Genomic DNA, 14,782 nt, shown 5'->3' with positions numbered 1-14,782 from the left:
GACGGGGACTCACTCGGTAATTCCTCAGGGCCTCGTGTCCAGTGGGGCGGCTGCTCCTGCCCCCACCAGGTGCCCTCGTTTCAGCCTCAGAGGCCGGGAGAAGGGTGCAGGCGGTGGTGGCCACTTGGCTGAGGTGGAGGGACGCCCCATGCCATCAGCGCAGGGTGGGGAGAGGAGGCCACAGGGACACGGGGTGAGTGAGTCTGAGTGTACAAGAGGCCGGGGCCGGGGCCTGCCTGGGACTGCCATGCTCAGGTCTCCCAGAGCTGGGGGCCCCTGCCTGGCTGAGGAAAGGGGCACGGCCAGAGGAGGGGCCCAGGGCTGGCCTGGCTGGCTGGTGTGGAGCGTCTGGGGGTGGTCTGTGCCCGGCAGGTGCTGGGAGCCACCTGTGGATACCACCCAGAGGCCTTCACGGATGGCATTTCTCCCAGTGGGCACTGGGACCCAGTGCCCATCTTAGGGGTCACAGCACCGGGCCTGGCGTCCAGGCCACCCCGTCCTTGCGTGTGCCTGGCCTGAGACTCCCTCCATCCCACTCTGGGATGGGTCCGTGGGGGAGGGCTTACCTAGCTGTCCGGATGTCACCCCTTGTCTCCTTCCCAGGTTGGAGGCACACCCAGGAAGGGCAACGTCAGGGCCTTGGCACAGATTCGTGTCCTTGGAGGCAGGCGTCCCCTGCTAGGGGCCATCCCGCTAGTACTCGAACAACAGGCCCCGGCGAGGGGGGCGGTCTCTGGGGGCTGCTCCCTTCTCGGGGACCGGGGGTGTGGCCAGCAGGGACACAGGCCCAGTCCCTCAGTCTCCCCACTGGCCTGGCAGTGAACGGTTGACACTGGTGTCATTAATAGGGCACCGCCTGTGTGCCCGGCTCTGTAGAGCCCAGCTGCCCTGCTAGTAGGAGTTGGGACCCTCCCCGGTCCCAGACTCAAGGCTTGCCTGGCACTGTTGGCTCCAGGAACCCACCGGGTCCAGGCCCACCCAGCTCCAAGCTTTCTTTCCCTGAAGCAGACTTCCCGGAGGAGGGTGTGCAGGGGCCAGGTGGTGAAGCGGGTGGGTGAACCCAGGGAAGGTCCCCCTTTTAGGGGAGATCGTACCCGTGCCCAGAGACCACACCCACCAGGCTGGAACTAGGGGACCCTGTAACCTGCTCCGTGGTCCTTGAGGAGCACATCCCCCATGCCCAGCTAGGGGGTTGGAGCACCCAGGGAGATCCGTGCACAGGATGGGAGTTGTGAAAGGGAGAACCACCCCAAAGTCGCTCCTCAGGGGGCTTTATTCGGAGATGGACAGACGGGTAGGATGGGGGCCGCAGACCCCAGCCCTCTCTAGGCTCCTGGGTGGAGGGGGCCCCCAGCTCTATGAAATGGAACACACCTGAGAAGGCTAGTAAATGCGTGCTCCAGGAAGGTCGCTGTATTTTTTTGACGCATCATCCAAGTTTTGGGGCCCCCTCTGTGCCAGCCCTGTGCAACCACATCCCTGCCCCAGGGCGCCCACAGTCTGGGGGGGGGGCGGGGTGAGACAGCCTGGGAGTTTGGTGCAAGGGTTGGGGGGGGCGGCTCAGGCTCAAGGTGGGCTGAGGAAGGGCTGAGAAGGGGGCTCCCTCTGGGGGGGACATGCAGCCTGGTCCTTGAAGAATGGGGCAGTGTGGAGGCCCTTGGGGGGGGGAGTGGGGGAGGTGCTCCGGATGGAAGGAGCTTCCTGAGCAAAGGTGTGGAGGGGCTGTGTGCGCACTTGAGAGACAGGGTAGGTGGGTGGCCGGCTGGTCGAGTGGGGGGTCCTGAGAGACTGCCTGGGACTCAGGCCCTAGGAGGAACTTCGACAGACCGGGGAAAGGCCCATCTGCCCATTTCACATGTGGGAAAACCAAGGCTGAGAAGGGAGGACCTGGCTGAAGGTCAGGCTGGTTTCCAGGTGGCTGCATGGGAGGTGGGGGTGCTTGCCAGAAGGACCGTCTTTGGACTCAGTCCTGTGAGGGGTCCGGGGAGGAAGGTCTTTCTACCCATTTTACAGATGGAATAGCTGAGGCTCAGAGAGCTGAGACCCTTGCTTCGGGCCATACACAGCTCACCCAGGCCCCGCTGGGAAGGTCTGGCTCTGGCCCAGCCCTGACTGGACTCCGGAGGCAAGGGGTCATGGTGGAGGGAGACCTTGAGTCACCCGGACTGAGGGAGACCAGCCAAAGGACCGTTTCCCCACGGCCCGCTCCCCAGTGACTATTAAGCTCCAAACCAGAGACAAACTGAAGACTCAGGGGTGGGGGTGGGGGGGGGGGGCCTTGGTAAACGGCTCCATTCCACGGTGGCTGCCCTTGGACAACCTCCTCAGTACTCAGACCCTGGCGGACCATGGCTCCACCTGACTTCCACTAGCTGTCATTTGCAGGACCCTGCACAGACTTCACAGTTTGCCTCTGGGATACCTGGTCTGCCCCCTCTACTCTAGGCCTGTCCCTGTTCCCTAGTCCTGCCGGGGTCCCGTGGGCTTGCCTCGGTCCTCTGGGGTCACGAGATGGCGGGCAGGGAGCTGGCAGGTGTGAAGGTTCTTTGAATCTACATCTTTTTTTCAAATGGAAACATCTTATGCATCCAAGCTCCGTGTGGACGGGGCAGGGTTGACCAATTCGGTGGGCACAGGGGAGGAGGAGGGTGAGGAAGGACGGCTGGAGGTCACTGCGGTCTGGCGGCCATCTCCTGAAGGAAAGACAGCTGCCTGCTGGCAAATTCCCGGATGCCGGGCTCTGGGTCTTTTTCGAGATCTTCAAAAGCTCCAGGGGAGGAGAGACAAGTCAGAGGTGCCCCGGGGTCCCGTCTGCCCGCAGCCCCACCCTGGTGGAGGGAGTCCGAGGGCCCATGCTCCCGGAGAGCAGCCCCTCCTTCCAGCAGGGGTGGGGGCGTGGCAGGGCCACACCTGGACCCCACCTCCTCTGCCTCCCCAACCCCACCTATTCCTCGCCCCTCACTTTTGGGTGCCCACCCACAGCCTTACTTTATTGGAGCCTCAGGTGGAGTTAGTGGGTGTGAGCCCCATCCCACAGGTGCCCATCTCTACCTCTGGAGGCGTGGGCTGGGGGTCCAGGGCGGGGGGAACCTCCAGAGGTGGGGTGGGAGGTGTGGGCTGGGGGTCCTGCGCCGGGGGACACGGGGCTGCTTACTGCAGAGCAACAGGTTTGTGTCCATGCTGTTCACCACCTGGGACACGGCCTGGGGGTGGTAGCAGATGTTGTACCCTGCGGGACAGATAGAGGAGCCCGCCAGTGGAAGAGGGCTCGCTGGCGGGTGAGCGTCAGACCCTCTCCAGGCCTTCCGGGGCCCCTCACCCACCACCTCTCCTCTCCTGCCAGCAGACCCCGAGCTGCGCTTGCAGTAGCCTGGCAGGTGCTGGCGGGCCGGACCAGGGCAGGGGAGGGTCAGGATGCTCAGGCAGGGCAGGCAGGAGGGTCCCGGGGCCCGGCCGCCCCTGCTCACCTATGAAGAGCGCAGCCCAGGTCTTGATGTGGTGGTGGCGGCTGTGCAGGTAGCTGAGGGCCTGCGCCAAGTGGATGCTGAACTCCTCCTGGCTGTGGGTCATCTGGCCGGAGGACAGCGTGCCCTGCTTGCTGGAGCAGGGACTAGTCCAGAGCCCCAGCCCAGCCCCGCCCCTGCCAGCCCCGGGGGGCTGCGGGTGCGGTGAGGGACACAGCGGCGCGCCAAGCCTGGAGCCTCGCTCCTGGCCCCGCCTCCCGGCCCCGCCCCGGCCCCGCCTCTCGCCCCCGCCCCAGGCCCTATCAGGCAGGCCCCGCCTCCCGCCTCCCGCCCTCGCCGGGGCCCCGCCTCAGCCCCGCCTCCCCCCCAGGCTCCGCCCCAGAACTCTCCCAGGCCCCGTCCCGGCTCCGCCTCCAGGCTCCGCCCCCGCCCCAGTCCCCGCCTCCCTCCCAGGGGCCGGTCCCGCGCGCCCCAGGCCCCTCCTCACCAGGCAGGTCCAGAGGAAGTGGCGGGCGCTGAGGCCCCTCTCCCAGGCCAGCGTGCAGAAGAGGGTGTGCCGAAGCCGCCAGCGGAGCAGCACCGCGCAGCGGTACAGGGCGAACTTGGCTTGCTGCGGGGACAGCCGCGGGAGGGGTCACCTGCCGCCCGGGCTGTCCGGGCTGGAGGTGTGTCCCCCCCGCCCCCCTCAGACCACGAGCTTCAGGTGGGTCTCGGGCCCGATGCCGTCCTCCCCCGCTGTACTCTCAGCCCACCCTCGGCCTCTGGGGCAGCCCCGGCTCCGGCCTCAGTGCCTGGCTCCCGGCTGCTCCCAAGGCAAGTCTCCCATTCATTTTGGAAGCTGCCGCTCGATGCCTCTCTTCGGCCGCGCCGTGTCTCATTGGCCTCAGCACGGGGCACGGCTGGCACATGGGAAAGCCTGACCATTGCACCAAGTTCAGCGAGCAACCCGAGCCCCCGCCACGTGGCAGGTGCTGCGGACACGGCAGAGACTGGAACAGGCCGGGTCCTGCCCACACAGAGGGCGCGGCGGCACGCGTGCACGTGCGTAAGCGCTCGCATGCACGTGTGTGCGTGCGCGTGCACGCGCACGGGGCGAACCTCAGTCACGGACACCAATGCCGGTGGCCACACCTGCTGCCCGAGAGCAAGGCTGCTCCCTGCCGCCATCTGCACACCTTCAGCCCCGCCAGGGGGAAAGCCCGGCAGCGGGCACTCACCGTGACGACGGCCGGACAGCGGTCCTTCAGGTGCAGGAGCAGGGGCACCAGGCTCTGGTGCACCTGGGTTCGCAGGCCGATCAGCTCCCTGCCTGCTGCTGCTGCCACCAGGTCCCCGAACAACGCCATGGCCGCCGCCCGGATCCCGTCCCGCTCCTGCAAGACGGGGGCTCAGAGCCACAGCCAAACTTGCCTGGGGCCCCCACCCTGTGGAGGGGATGGGGCTCAGGTCCCTCAGCAGAGCCCTCTCACCAGGTCTGGGGCCCCTGGGCAGGGCCGTGCCTCCCTCTCAGGGCCCTTCGCGGGTCCCAGACCCTCCACCAGGACCTGAAATCACTTCTCTCTCCCTCGCAATCTCACCCCGACCACCCAAGTGTCACGAAAGTGGTGTGTGGGGGGGCGGGGCGTATCCCCCCTAGTTCCCCAGTGAAGGGAGACAGTCACCGCCAGCTTGCGGGGCGCTTCGGGAAGGTGCAGAGGGTGGGGCTGGAGGGCCTGAAGGGCGATGCTCTTCCAGCCTCGTGGAGACGGGGCCGAGCGCCACCTGGCGGCCAGTGGGCCCAGTGCGGCCCAGGTGCGCCGGGTGCACATCCAGGTGTATCCGCCTTTGGGGCTCCTCTCTCCAGCCCCCAGGCCAGCGGGCAGAAGGGGAGTTGGGGGGGGGGTCCCTCTGCCTTTGAGGACCTGGGGTAGGCACAGGAGGGGGGCATAAGCAGGGCACGTGCCCGCCTCCGCCGGGGCACACTCACGTCGTCAAAAAAGGAGCGGGCGTTGATGGCCACCTGGAGGCTTTGCGCGGCTGCGCCGTTGGCGCCCAGGCGGTGCAGCACGTCCGACACGGTGCCCATGACCCGCACAACCACCTGCTCGCTGTTCTGGAAGAAGCCGTTGAGAAAGGCCGGCATCTGTCTTTGGAGCAGGCTTCCCTGGGGGGCAGGGGCGCCGGTGGGCCGAGCGTGCCAGGAGTGGGGGCTCCTGCGCCCTACCCCGGCCCTGTGGGTTGGACCCGGAACAATCTCACGCCCTCCCTCCGATGCCCCTCCCCAGCCCCCGTCCCGGCCTGGGTGTCTGCCCGGCATAGTCCCCCTAACTCCGCTGGGATCCCGCCCCAGCTCTGCGCACAGGGCAGCTGTGCTCCTGCCCTGGTCTGCCCCCCAGAAGCTGTGTGGTCATGGACAGGGCTTTCCTCTCTGAGGGGGTCCTCCTGGGGTTAAGGGATATTAGCCCTGTGTTAGGTGGCTCGCAGCTCCGTCTTTTTCCAGGCCCCATGCTGGTGAGAAGGCCCCCCACCAAGTCCTGGAGACCACTCTTCCCCTTCCTCCGCCTCACCCTGCCTTCACCCCTGTCCCCGGCCTCCCAGTGGGCCAGCCAGGGAGGGCCCGGGGACAGGACGAGACAGGGTTGGTCAGCTGTGCACAGACTGAGGTCACTGGTTCCCTAGTCACAGGGCACTCGGGTGCACAGGAGATGGTTCCGGACCTCCTACGTTACAACGACCACTGTCCACTTGCACGCTACTTTAAACAAGACTGAGTTCATTCTCAGCCAGTTCTGTCTGTGCCTCTTGTTGGCCTGGTGCTCGTGAATTGTCCAGATGAACGGTTGGAGAGCAGCCTGTCGGCAAAAGGATGTTTCCTGCCGTTGGGCCCCTTATCAGTGATAGTGTGGTAAACCAGGGTGATTTTTACAGCTTTAAAACAAGTCTTCAGCCACCTCATTGGCTTCCTGAGCTCTGTGGGGTTTTACAATATTAACTTTGCAGCAAACGACTCATTTCACCGTAACAAACACTTTCTGCACACCTACAGGGTACAGCCAGGGTGCTGGGATGGGACTCGGGTCCTGGCAGTGAATGGGCAGAATGGGACTCTAATGGGAAGGACCAGAAAACAAACAAAGCACGCATAACACAATGGGTGTCAGAGGGTGACGAGCAGTGTGAGAGAAGATAAAGCAGGGGATAGAGTGAGCCGTGGTGGAGGCCGTGGTGGAGGCTGGGGTTGTTACAAAATTTAAGTAGGATCAGAGAAGGTGCCACTGAGAAGGTGACGACTGAGGAAGTTCTTACAGATGTGCTGGAAAGGCAGTCCAGCAAAGGGAGCAGCATGTGCGAAGGTCCTGAGGCAGGAGCATGACTACCCTGTTTGTGAGCAGAGGAGAGACTGATTCACATCCTCACAGGAGGCTGCTGGCTGCTGGGTGAGTCTACACTGGAAAGGAGAAGGGGCAGCCATTGGGACCGGGGGGGGGGGGTGCAGTGGTCTGGGGCAGATGCTGGTGACTTCAGTGAGGGCAGCAGCGGAGTGGGAGAACAGTCGGATTCTGGGTTTGCCTGGGATTTCTTGATCGCCTGGACGGCCCCCAGGTTTGGGGTCCCCATCGGCCGAGATGAAGGTTGCAGGAGGTGCCTATTTGTGGGGGTGACAGAGTTTGCTGTGGATGTGCTGAGTTGGAGATGCCAGCTAGGATCTGAGCAGTGAGTCAAGGCTGGCGTTCAGGTCTGGGGTTGGGATGTGGATCTGGTGGGCAGTGGGCCAGTAGATGGCACTTAAAGATCGGAGAAGGCCAGCAAGGGAGCGGCAAAGACGGGGAGGAGGAATGGACAGGAGTCCCGGGGCGCCATCCGGTTCCCGGCCAGGGACAGGAGAGACCAAGGAAGAGGCCGCCCAGGATGTGGGAGGGAAACCAAGCGAGCGAGGTGTCCCGGGCCAAGGGGATGGAAAAGTCACACGGTCTGTGTGCTGAGGGGCCCGATAAGGGGTCCCCCGGGCGGGAGGTCACAGGGCACCTGCACGAGAGTGCTCGCAGGCTGGCAGTGGGGGTGGGGGACGCTGCCTGGAGGGCTCCCTGCTTTACTCCACGGCAGGCGAATATTTCATTAAGCATTATGTTCGTGGCATCGTCACACAACCTCCAACGAGCACCAAAGGGCTGCTGCCAGGAGGGCCTCCTGCCACAGCTGGCCACGTGGTGTCTCTGTGCCTCCTTGCAGCCCGGGGCGACCGCGTGGCCAGTCGGACCGGAGCACCTGTGGGTCGTGCCCTCAAAGGGTGGGGTGTGCCTGCCGGCTGGAGTAAGGTGGTGGCCGCGCAGACCCTCCCAGGAGGGCAGCGCCCAGGGGCAGGGGTGCACAGCGAACGAGGAGGAGCGGATCAGGACGGCCGCGCCCCTGGAGAGAAACGCACGTCCACCCTGTTTACGCCGCAGCTCCCGTGGGTCTTGGGCACGTGCTACATTCTGGCCTCCTAGTACATGTGCTACCTTGCCAGTGCAGTTTGTGTTTGGCGGTAGGCGGAGGTGGCCACGAAGGCGCGCACCGGTGAGTGGGAGTGGTCCTGTGGGTCCTGCAGAGGGCGCTCCTCTGGTGTGGGGGCAGTGACCGCTGAAGACCCTCAGCCCTGGGCCCTGCCCCATCCCCGCCCGGTTCAGCCTGTGCCGTCCCCACACCAGCAGGCCTCCTTGGCTGGCAGTGCTCTGGATCTGCCTCGTTCCCCCAGCCCCGCTGTGGCCACCGGCTCCCACCCCACTCGGGAACCATGCCCCCTCCCTGGCCCTGGCTGTCCTGGTCTGGCAGCCCTCCTCCTGTCTTGTCCACTCCCCACGGGTCCCACCTGGTGTGGGGCATAGAGGAGGCACACGGAAGCGTCCTATGACGGGCCTGCAGGAACGGCTGGAGACGGGTGTGTGGATGACGGACCACTGACCCACTGATCCACTGACCGACTGACAGAGAGAATGAATGAATGATAGAGCAAATGGGAATAATGGAGTAAGTGAATAACATATAAAGAGTGAACAAAAGAAATAATGAAATAATGAGTCATAGATGAAGGGCCCAAGGAGCAAATGGATGCGTGGATGGGCAGGTGGGTGGATGTGTGGCTGGATGGTGGGTGGATGGATAGATGGATGGATGGATGGATGGGTGGGTGGGTGGATGGATAGATGGTGGGTGGGTGGATGGTGGATGGGGGGATGGGTGGATGGACGGGTGGATGGATGGATGGATAGATGGATGGATGGGTGGGTGGATGGATGGGTGGGTGGATGGATGGGTGGATGGATAGATGGATGGATAGGTGGATGGATGGATGGATGGATGGTGGGTGGACAGGTGGGTCGATGGTGGATGGGTGGGTGGATGGATGGGTGGATGGATGGGTGGATGGATAGATGGATGGATAGGTGGATGGATGGATGGATGGATGGTGGGTGGACAGGTGGGTCGATGGTGGATGGGTGGGTGGATGGATGGACAGATGGTGGGTGGATGGGTGGTCAATGGTGGATGGGTGGATGGTGGATGGGGGGATGGTGGGTGGATGGGGGGATGGATGAGGGGATAGAGAGATCAGGGAAGAAGTGCCGGTCTCCCTTATCAAGTACCTATGATGTGTCATGTGCAGTGCAAAGGGCTTTGCCACCCCACTGGAGATCTCTTAACTGTGTTGACATGCAAGGTGAACAAAATGAGATCGAGGTGGGCTGGCAGACAGAAGGTTGCGGAATCTGTTTGGAACCTGGCTCTGATGTTGTCCCCTAGCAGCAGACACTTTCTCCCACAAGCCCTGAAGATACGTATGTTCAGCAGTGGAGATGGGGTCTGGACATCTTGCCGTCTGGTGTGTTCACGCAGCCCTGGGGTGGCTGGGGGAGGCGAAGGCCATGTGCTTCCTGATCGGGTGAGACAGCATGTTTCTCTAACCTGACAATTCTGCCCTCCACCAGCGGCCACCAGCGGGTCCCACACAGAGTGCCGGGGATAAAAAGGCATTGTGACGGCGAATGGCCGGAGGGGAACCCTGTGCCCAGATGTGTGTTCTCAGCCCGGCACTCATGGGCAGACACTCTTACCCCTCCCGTTTCACAGATGTGGACACTGACCCAGGCCCAGAGAGCTGAAGAAACTCGCCAGCTAGCAAGTGCTGGAGGACAGGATGGCCCTGGCCTCCTGGTGTATCACCTGGGCGCTTAACCACTGCACGGGACCCTGGGAACCCACCGTGGGGGCAACGTTGGGCATCCAGGGCCAGAACGATTTTTGCCTCTTTGATGATGCCCCCCACCATTCACTATGGGAGTGGGCTGTTCCAGTGATGGTGGGTGGTGGGGGGGGGTCAGAAGGGGATGGAGAAGACAGGTGAGCAGTGGGTGGGAGGACCCGTCTCTGAGATTCTCGGGGGCGTTCCCCTCTGTGGACTGGCCTGGGTGCCACCTGTGGGCTCCCCCTAGGCACCTGTCGTCGGCAATAGCACTGTCCCTCTGCGGGTGTGGACGATACAACGTCCCCAGGGAGCAGCCACTGTACCCCTTCCCCAACCCTGCCAAGGAACCATCCCCAACTGCAGTCCACCGATAAGGACACCGAGGCTCAGAGAGGTAAAGTCATGTGTCCCCAGCCACACTGCCGTGAGGGACGGAGCCAGGATTCCAACCCGGTAGGCCTGGTGGGCACGTGTGGGTGCGTGCCAGCTCTGAGGCCCCTCGGGCCCTTACCTTCTCCGGGTGGAAAAGGACGTTTCCGAGGCCCTGTAGGCTCAACGCGCGGACCTCGGGGCTGGGATCCCTGAGGCTTCGGGCCAGCACAGTCAGGACGGCCTGTCTGGGGAGCACCTCCAGCAGCGTGGGGCTGTAGAGGAACTGGGGCAGTCCCCGAGGGCGGGAGGGTCAGGCTCTCGTAGGGAGCCTCCGCGTGTGTCCGGGAGCAGGGCTCCAGGCCCGGGGTCTGGCAGGGGTGTTGGGGAGGGCAGCCACCAGCACCCCCGGGGGTATCTTGGTTAACAAGTACTTGAATCCTCCTTCCCAGCTGGGTCAACTCTGTGATGTCTCGCTGGGGACACTGAGGCCCAGAGGGGGAAGGGGTCTTGCCTAATGTCACACGGCAAGACTGGGGCCAATGGCCTGGCTCACGGGACACCTGTGGGGACAGAGCCCCGGGGAGTGTGGCTTGGACATCCCTGCTGGTGGCGGGTGGGGTGGTGAGTGGCACCAGGCTTTGACTTGGGTTTCTCCCCACTGAGGTCAGTTAGGGACATGCCACACGGCAACCCCCCTGCCCCCCGCCCAAGCCCTGCCGTGGCCCCTGCCTCAGTTGCAAAGTCTGCCACGCCCAGCTCCTGTCTTGCTCTAACCTGTGCCCTCTTGGCTCAGGGCGACCTGAGCCCCGCTCTGCCTGACCGACCAGCTCTGTAGGGGTGGGGGCAGGGCGGGACAGGTGGAGCGATGGGTTTGCCCGGGCCACTGACGGGGGAGCTGCTAAGTGGGGGACCCAGCCCCAGACCGTGGACCGCCCTGGGGACGGGAGAGGGAAGGAGCGGGTGTGAGGGGTCCATCTGGCGGGGCCTCCGCCCACGAAAGGCCCTGATGGGGCACCGAGGTGGCTGGAGGAGGGGGCTGGGTCTGAGGGGCTCCCCCTCCCCCTGTCCAGGCCGCTACCTCGACGAGGATGAGGATGGCCGTCTTCCGCTCCCGTTTCTCCTCGCTCTGCAGGCTGGACAGCAGCTGGCTGGTCACTGCCTTGATCTGCCCACAGCGGTTCTGAACCATGGCCCTGGGGCGAAGGGAGGAGGGCAGGGGGAGGGCAGGGGGAGGGCAGCGTGGCAGGCTCGACCTGGCGTCCACCCTCCCACCATCACCTGACCCAGCTGGGGCTGAGCGGCCAGAGCTGTCCCTGCGGGTGGGTGGGCCCCCATTCCCTTATGTCCCTCTGTACCCGCTGGCCGCGCACTGGGTTCCAGGCCCGGACTGGGCCTATGGGACACGAGGAGCGGGCCCCTAGGCGGCCTCCGCAGGGGTGGGGCTGGGAGAAGACACCCGTGTCCACAGGCCCCCGGTGGGCATGCACGTGGCCAGGCACCGGGGCACCGACTTCAGTGCCAGAGGGCCGAGCGCGCGCACGTGTGAGTTCGTGGGGCCGTGCTCACAGGCGGACCCGAGGCGTCACTGTGGTCGATACACCCAGCTTCCTGGACAAGCAGTGGCCCGGCTCAGGCCCTGGCCCCTGCCCTGGCCCCGCTCGTACCTGGCGAGGAGACCCACGCCCTGCGGGTAGGTGCGGGTGGTGGCAAAGAGCTCCCAGGCGCCCCGCAGCTCCAGGTGGGCGAAGTCCTGCCAGTGCCCCGTGGTGGACAGCAGACCCTTCAGGGCCTCCAGCGACGTCCTGCCGGGGAGCAGAGGGGGTCACCGAGCCAGCCCTGCCCCCGGCGAGGGTGCCCGGCCGCCCTGGATGGAAAGGGACATTCCGGCTCCTGTCTGGGCTCAGGGCCCCAGTGGCCTGGAGGCCTCCCTGGGGGTGAGCTGTGCTGGGGGAGGGGGCAGCGTGAGGACACTCGGGCCCGGGCCTGTGCTCTATGGTCAGTTGCCGGGGCCAGGGCCCGGAGGGTGCCCCCTCTAGGAGGGAGGGTCTGAGATGGGTTTGGTGCACAGCAGGGTGAGGTGTGCTTGCAGAGCCTCAGAGGACACGCATCGCGTCCGTGGCTGGCTCTCCAAGGCTGCAGCTCGGCGGGGCAGGGCTGGAGGGTGCTTCGGAGATCGGCGGTCTCCCAAGTCACAGGTACAGAGGGTCCTGGCTGAGCCTTGAAGGGATGGTGCCCTTTGAATGTGGGGCCAAGAATACAAAGAGGGCGCTGCAGGGAGGGAGGAGGAGAGCTGGGGGGTGTGGCGTCACGGAAGCCCAGACAAGTGTCCGTTCGGCACTCCTGACACCCCTCTGCCTTCAGAGGACGCAGAGAAGCCAGGTTCTGCTGGCCGCATGCGCATGGGAACTCAAGAAAGTTTGCCGGACACACGGCAGGGCGGGATGGCGAGCTCGAGATCCAGTGCCCTGTCTGTCCCGGTCACACGCCTGGCCGGGGGCAGCAGAGGAGAGCAGCGAGGCCCCTGGCTCCACAGCTGCACTGCGACAGCTCGGTCACGGGCCTAGGGCTGTCCAGGCACTGCAGGCAGGACACAGGGCGCGGGCCCGGGAGGGCAGTCCCGGCTCCCCCCACCCCACCACCCTGCGCCTCGTCACGTCCGTCCTGGCCCCACGCGACAGGTCGCATCGGCCTGGATGTGTGAGCCGGCTCCCGGAATGAGGCTATCAGCGAGGACCAAGCACGATTCCGAGCAGATTTGCCAAACCGAGTGTCCCGGGATGGAATTTCCAGGGGCCCCAACCCAAACCCCGGAAGCAGGCCTGCTGGAGCCCACGGGGACCCTGTTTGATTCCGTGTTTTCAGGAAGTGCCACAGTTTTCTGAGCGGCTGCACCCCTGTACGTTCCCGCCACGGCGGTTGTTTTCTCGAGGTGGCCTGTGTCGCCGGCCTCTGCCGCCTTGGCCGTGCGTGCAGATGGGCCGAGGCCAGCAGGGAGGGTGCAGGGGTGAAGCCTGCCCTGGACACTGGGCTGGATTCGTGTGTCTGACCTGACGATGCCTCAGGCCCCGACTGCTGCTGTTCCCAGTAACACGACGCGGAAATGAGGCCCGGCCTCCTCTTTCCCACCTGGAGTCCAGACGCCCTCTCGGGAGTCCCCTGGTCACATGTTAGCTGCAGGAGGGCAGCGCTGGGTCTCCCTCACCTGGACATTGCCCACTCTGACCACCCATCCCCAGTGCCAGTTGGACCCTGCCACTCCCTCTGCATAGAGCCCTCCGTGGCTCCCCACCGGTCGGTGTGGAGGCTGCTTTCAAGGCCTCCTTCCTGTTCCCGCCCCGCTTGTCCCCTCCCCCCAAGGCTCTGTGCCCTCCCAGCCCCCACCCAGGGACCTCAACCATCAGTGAGGTCTCAGCCCAGGTTCTGGGTCCTCAGGGACTACACGATAGGTGGTCATCCTCTGTGGAGGTGATGACTCTCAGGGCACTCTGCACAGTGTGTCAAGCACCCAACTGTCACCGGGCTGTCACCTGACCCCCACGTGCGTTTCCATGGGGCTGTGAGCTCCCTAGCAGAGGGTCCCGCCTCTGGTGATGAGCGTGGTCTGGGACACAGCAAGCACCCGTCGATATTTAAGTGCTGACAGTGGGGCACACAGTGGTCCCCCAGCAAGTGCTGACAAGGTAGCCCTTCTGCCTCTCTTCTCCTCCAAGAGCCGCAGGGAGCATGGAGGGGGAGGCAGGGGCACCGCCGGGCCAGGGGCCAGGGGCCAGGGGCCGGGCTTGGCCAGGAATGGAGGTGGGTCTGGGCAGGGCTGTGGGGGCCCTGGGGTGGTAAGGAGAGGACAGGCGGGACCGAGTCCTGTGCCTTCTGTCGGCCCCTCCCTGCTCAATCCCTGGGAGTCACATCTCCCTGCAGATCCCAGGGCCCCTGCCCGCCGGGCAAACGGACAAGAAGATGCTGGGGCTGGGGTCATGCCATCGAACCCTTCACCTTTGCCTTGACCGAGGCCCGGAGTGTTGACCACTCGTCCAGGGCCGAGTGCTCACAGGGGAGGTTAGGATGAGGTCTTCGATCTCAGATCCGGGACCGAAGAGCATATCGTTATGAATTGCTCGTTTGCTCCTTGTCAACTGCCAAAAACCAGGACTGTGAACAGTGTTTTAAATAAAGAGCTTTACCTTGAAACCTTTACGTTTAAAAGACAACTAATTGGAAGGAGGTGAGAAACAAAAAGGAAGCACCAAGTACTATAGGGAGGTTCCAAATGTTAACTTTACATATGAGCTTCCTGGCAGCCAGGGCAAAAAGGAAAATATGTTGGCTGTACTCAGAAGTGGTCCAAGAGAGTGTCTTTGAAATAAAGAGAAATCAGATGCCCCATGAGAATAAGAGAGTTGGTCCGTGATGGAGAAACTAAAGGGATGAGAAGTCCTTCATGGGGCAAGACGGGTCCCGGAGGAGAACCCAGCCGAGAACTGACCAAAGCAGTTAAGTCTCTAAAGAAAGAGGCTTTGTTTGTCAGAGATACAAAGGAAAGGGACCCACAGGGAGGGCGGTGGTGTCTTTGCAGCCCTGCTGGGGAAGGGGTGCCATGCCCACCCCCCACTTGCTGGTCCCAGAGGCTGGCCCAGCTTAGCAGGGTGTCAGGGACTTCAGAGGCTTGATCCTGCCTCACTGGGGTGCCCCCTGGTATCTGGTGCCACCCCCATGCTGCTGGGGGCACCACAGACAGGAGGCCTCTCAG

At 64.1% G+C, this 14,782-nt stretch overlaps 1 protein-coding gene across 6 annotated transcripts in view; it reads right to left on the bottom strand.

Annotated features, from left to right (window-relative positions):
* Nucleotides 1–1,254: 1,254 nt before the first annotated feature.
* Nucleotides 1,255–14,782, bottom strand: part of LOC112859706 (maestro heat-like repeat family member 5) — a 64,174-nt gene continuing 50,646 nt past the window's right edge. For 3 of the 6 annotated variants that reach the window (XM_086695655.1, XM_086695656.1, XM_086695657.1), the window contains 9 exons: nucleotides 11,703–11,840; nucleotides 11,117–11,231; nucleotides 10,178–10,321; nucleotides 5,431–5,607; nucleotides 4,682–4,837; nucleotides 3,952–4,074; nucleotides 3,468–3,559; nucleotides 3,155–3,229; nucleotides 1,255–2,693 (listed from right to left, as the gene is read on the bottom strand). In XM_086695655.1, the coding sequence (XP_086551781.1) occupies nucleotides 2,369–2,693; nucleotides 3,155–3,229; nucleotides 3,468–3,559; nucleotides 3,952–4,074; nucleotides 4,682–4,837; nucleotides 5,431–5,607; nucleotides 10,178–10,321; nucleotides 11,117–11,231; nucleotides 11,703–11,840 (1,345 nt within the window). In that variant the 3' untranslated portion in view covers nucleotides 1,255–2,368. Of the gene's footprint in view, nucleotides 2,768–3,154; nucleotides 3,230–3,467; nucleotides 3,571–3,951; nucleotides 4,075–4,681; nucleotides 4,838–5,430; nucleotides 5,608–10,177; nucleotides 10,322–11,116; nucleotides 11,232–11,702; nucleotides 11,841–14,782 lie in introns of all 6 variants that reach the window. The other 3 variants (XM_086695659.1, XM_086695658.1, XM_086695660.1) reach the window with 3 other exon arrangements.

The sequence above is a fragment of the Puma concolor genome, chromosome F2, assembly GCF_028749965.1.
Source record: "Puma concolor isolate L17-30 chromosome F2, mPumCon1.1.hap2, whole genome shotgun sequence".
Taxonomy (NCBI): domain Eukaryota; kingdom Metazoa; phylum Chordata; class Mammalia; order Carnivora; family Felidae; genus Puma; species Puma concolor.
This window is presented reverse-complemented; position numbering and strand designations above follow the sequence as displayed.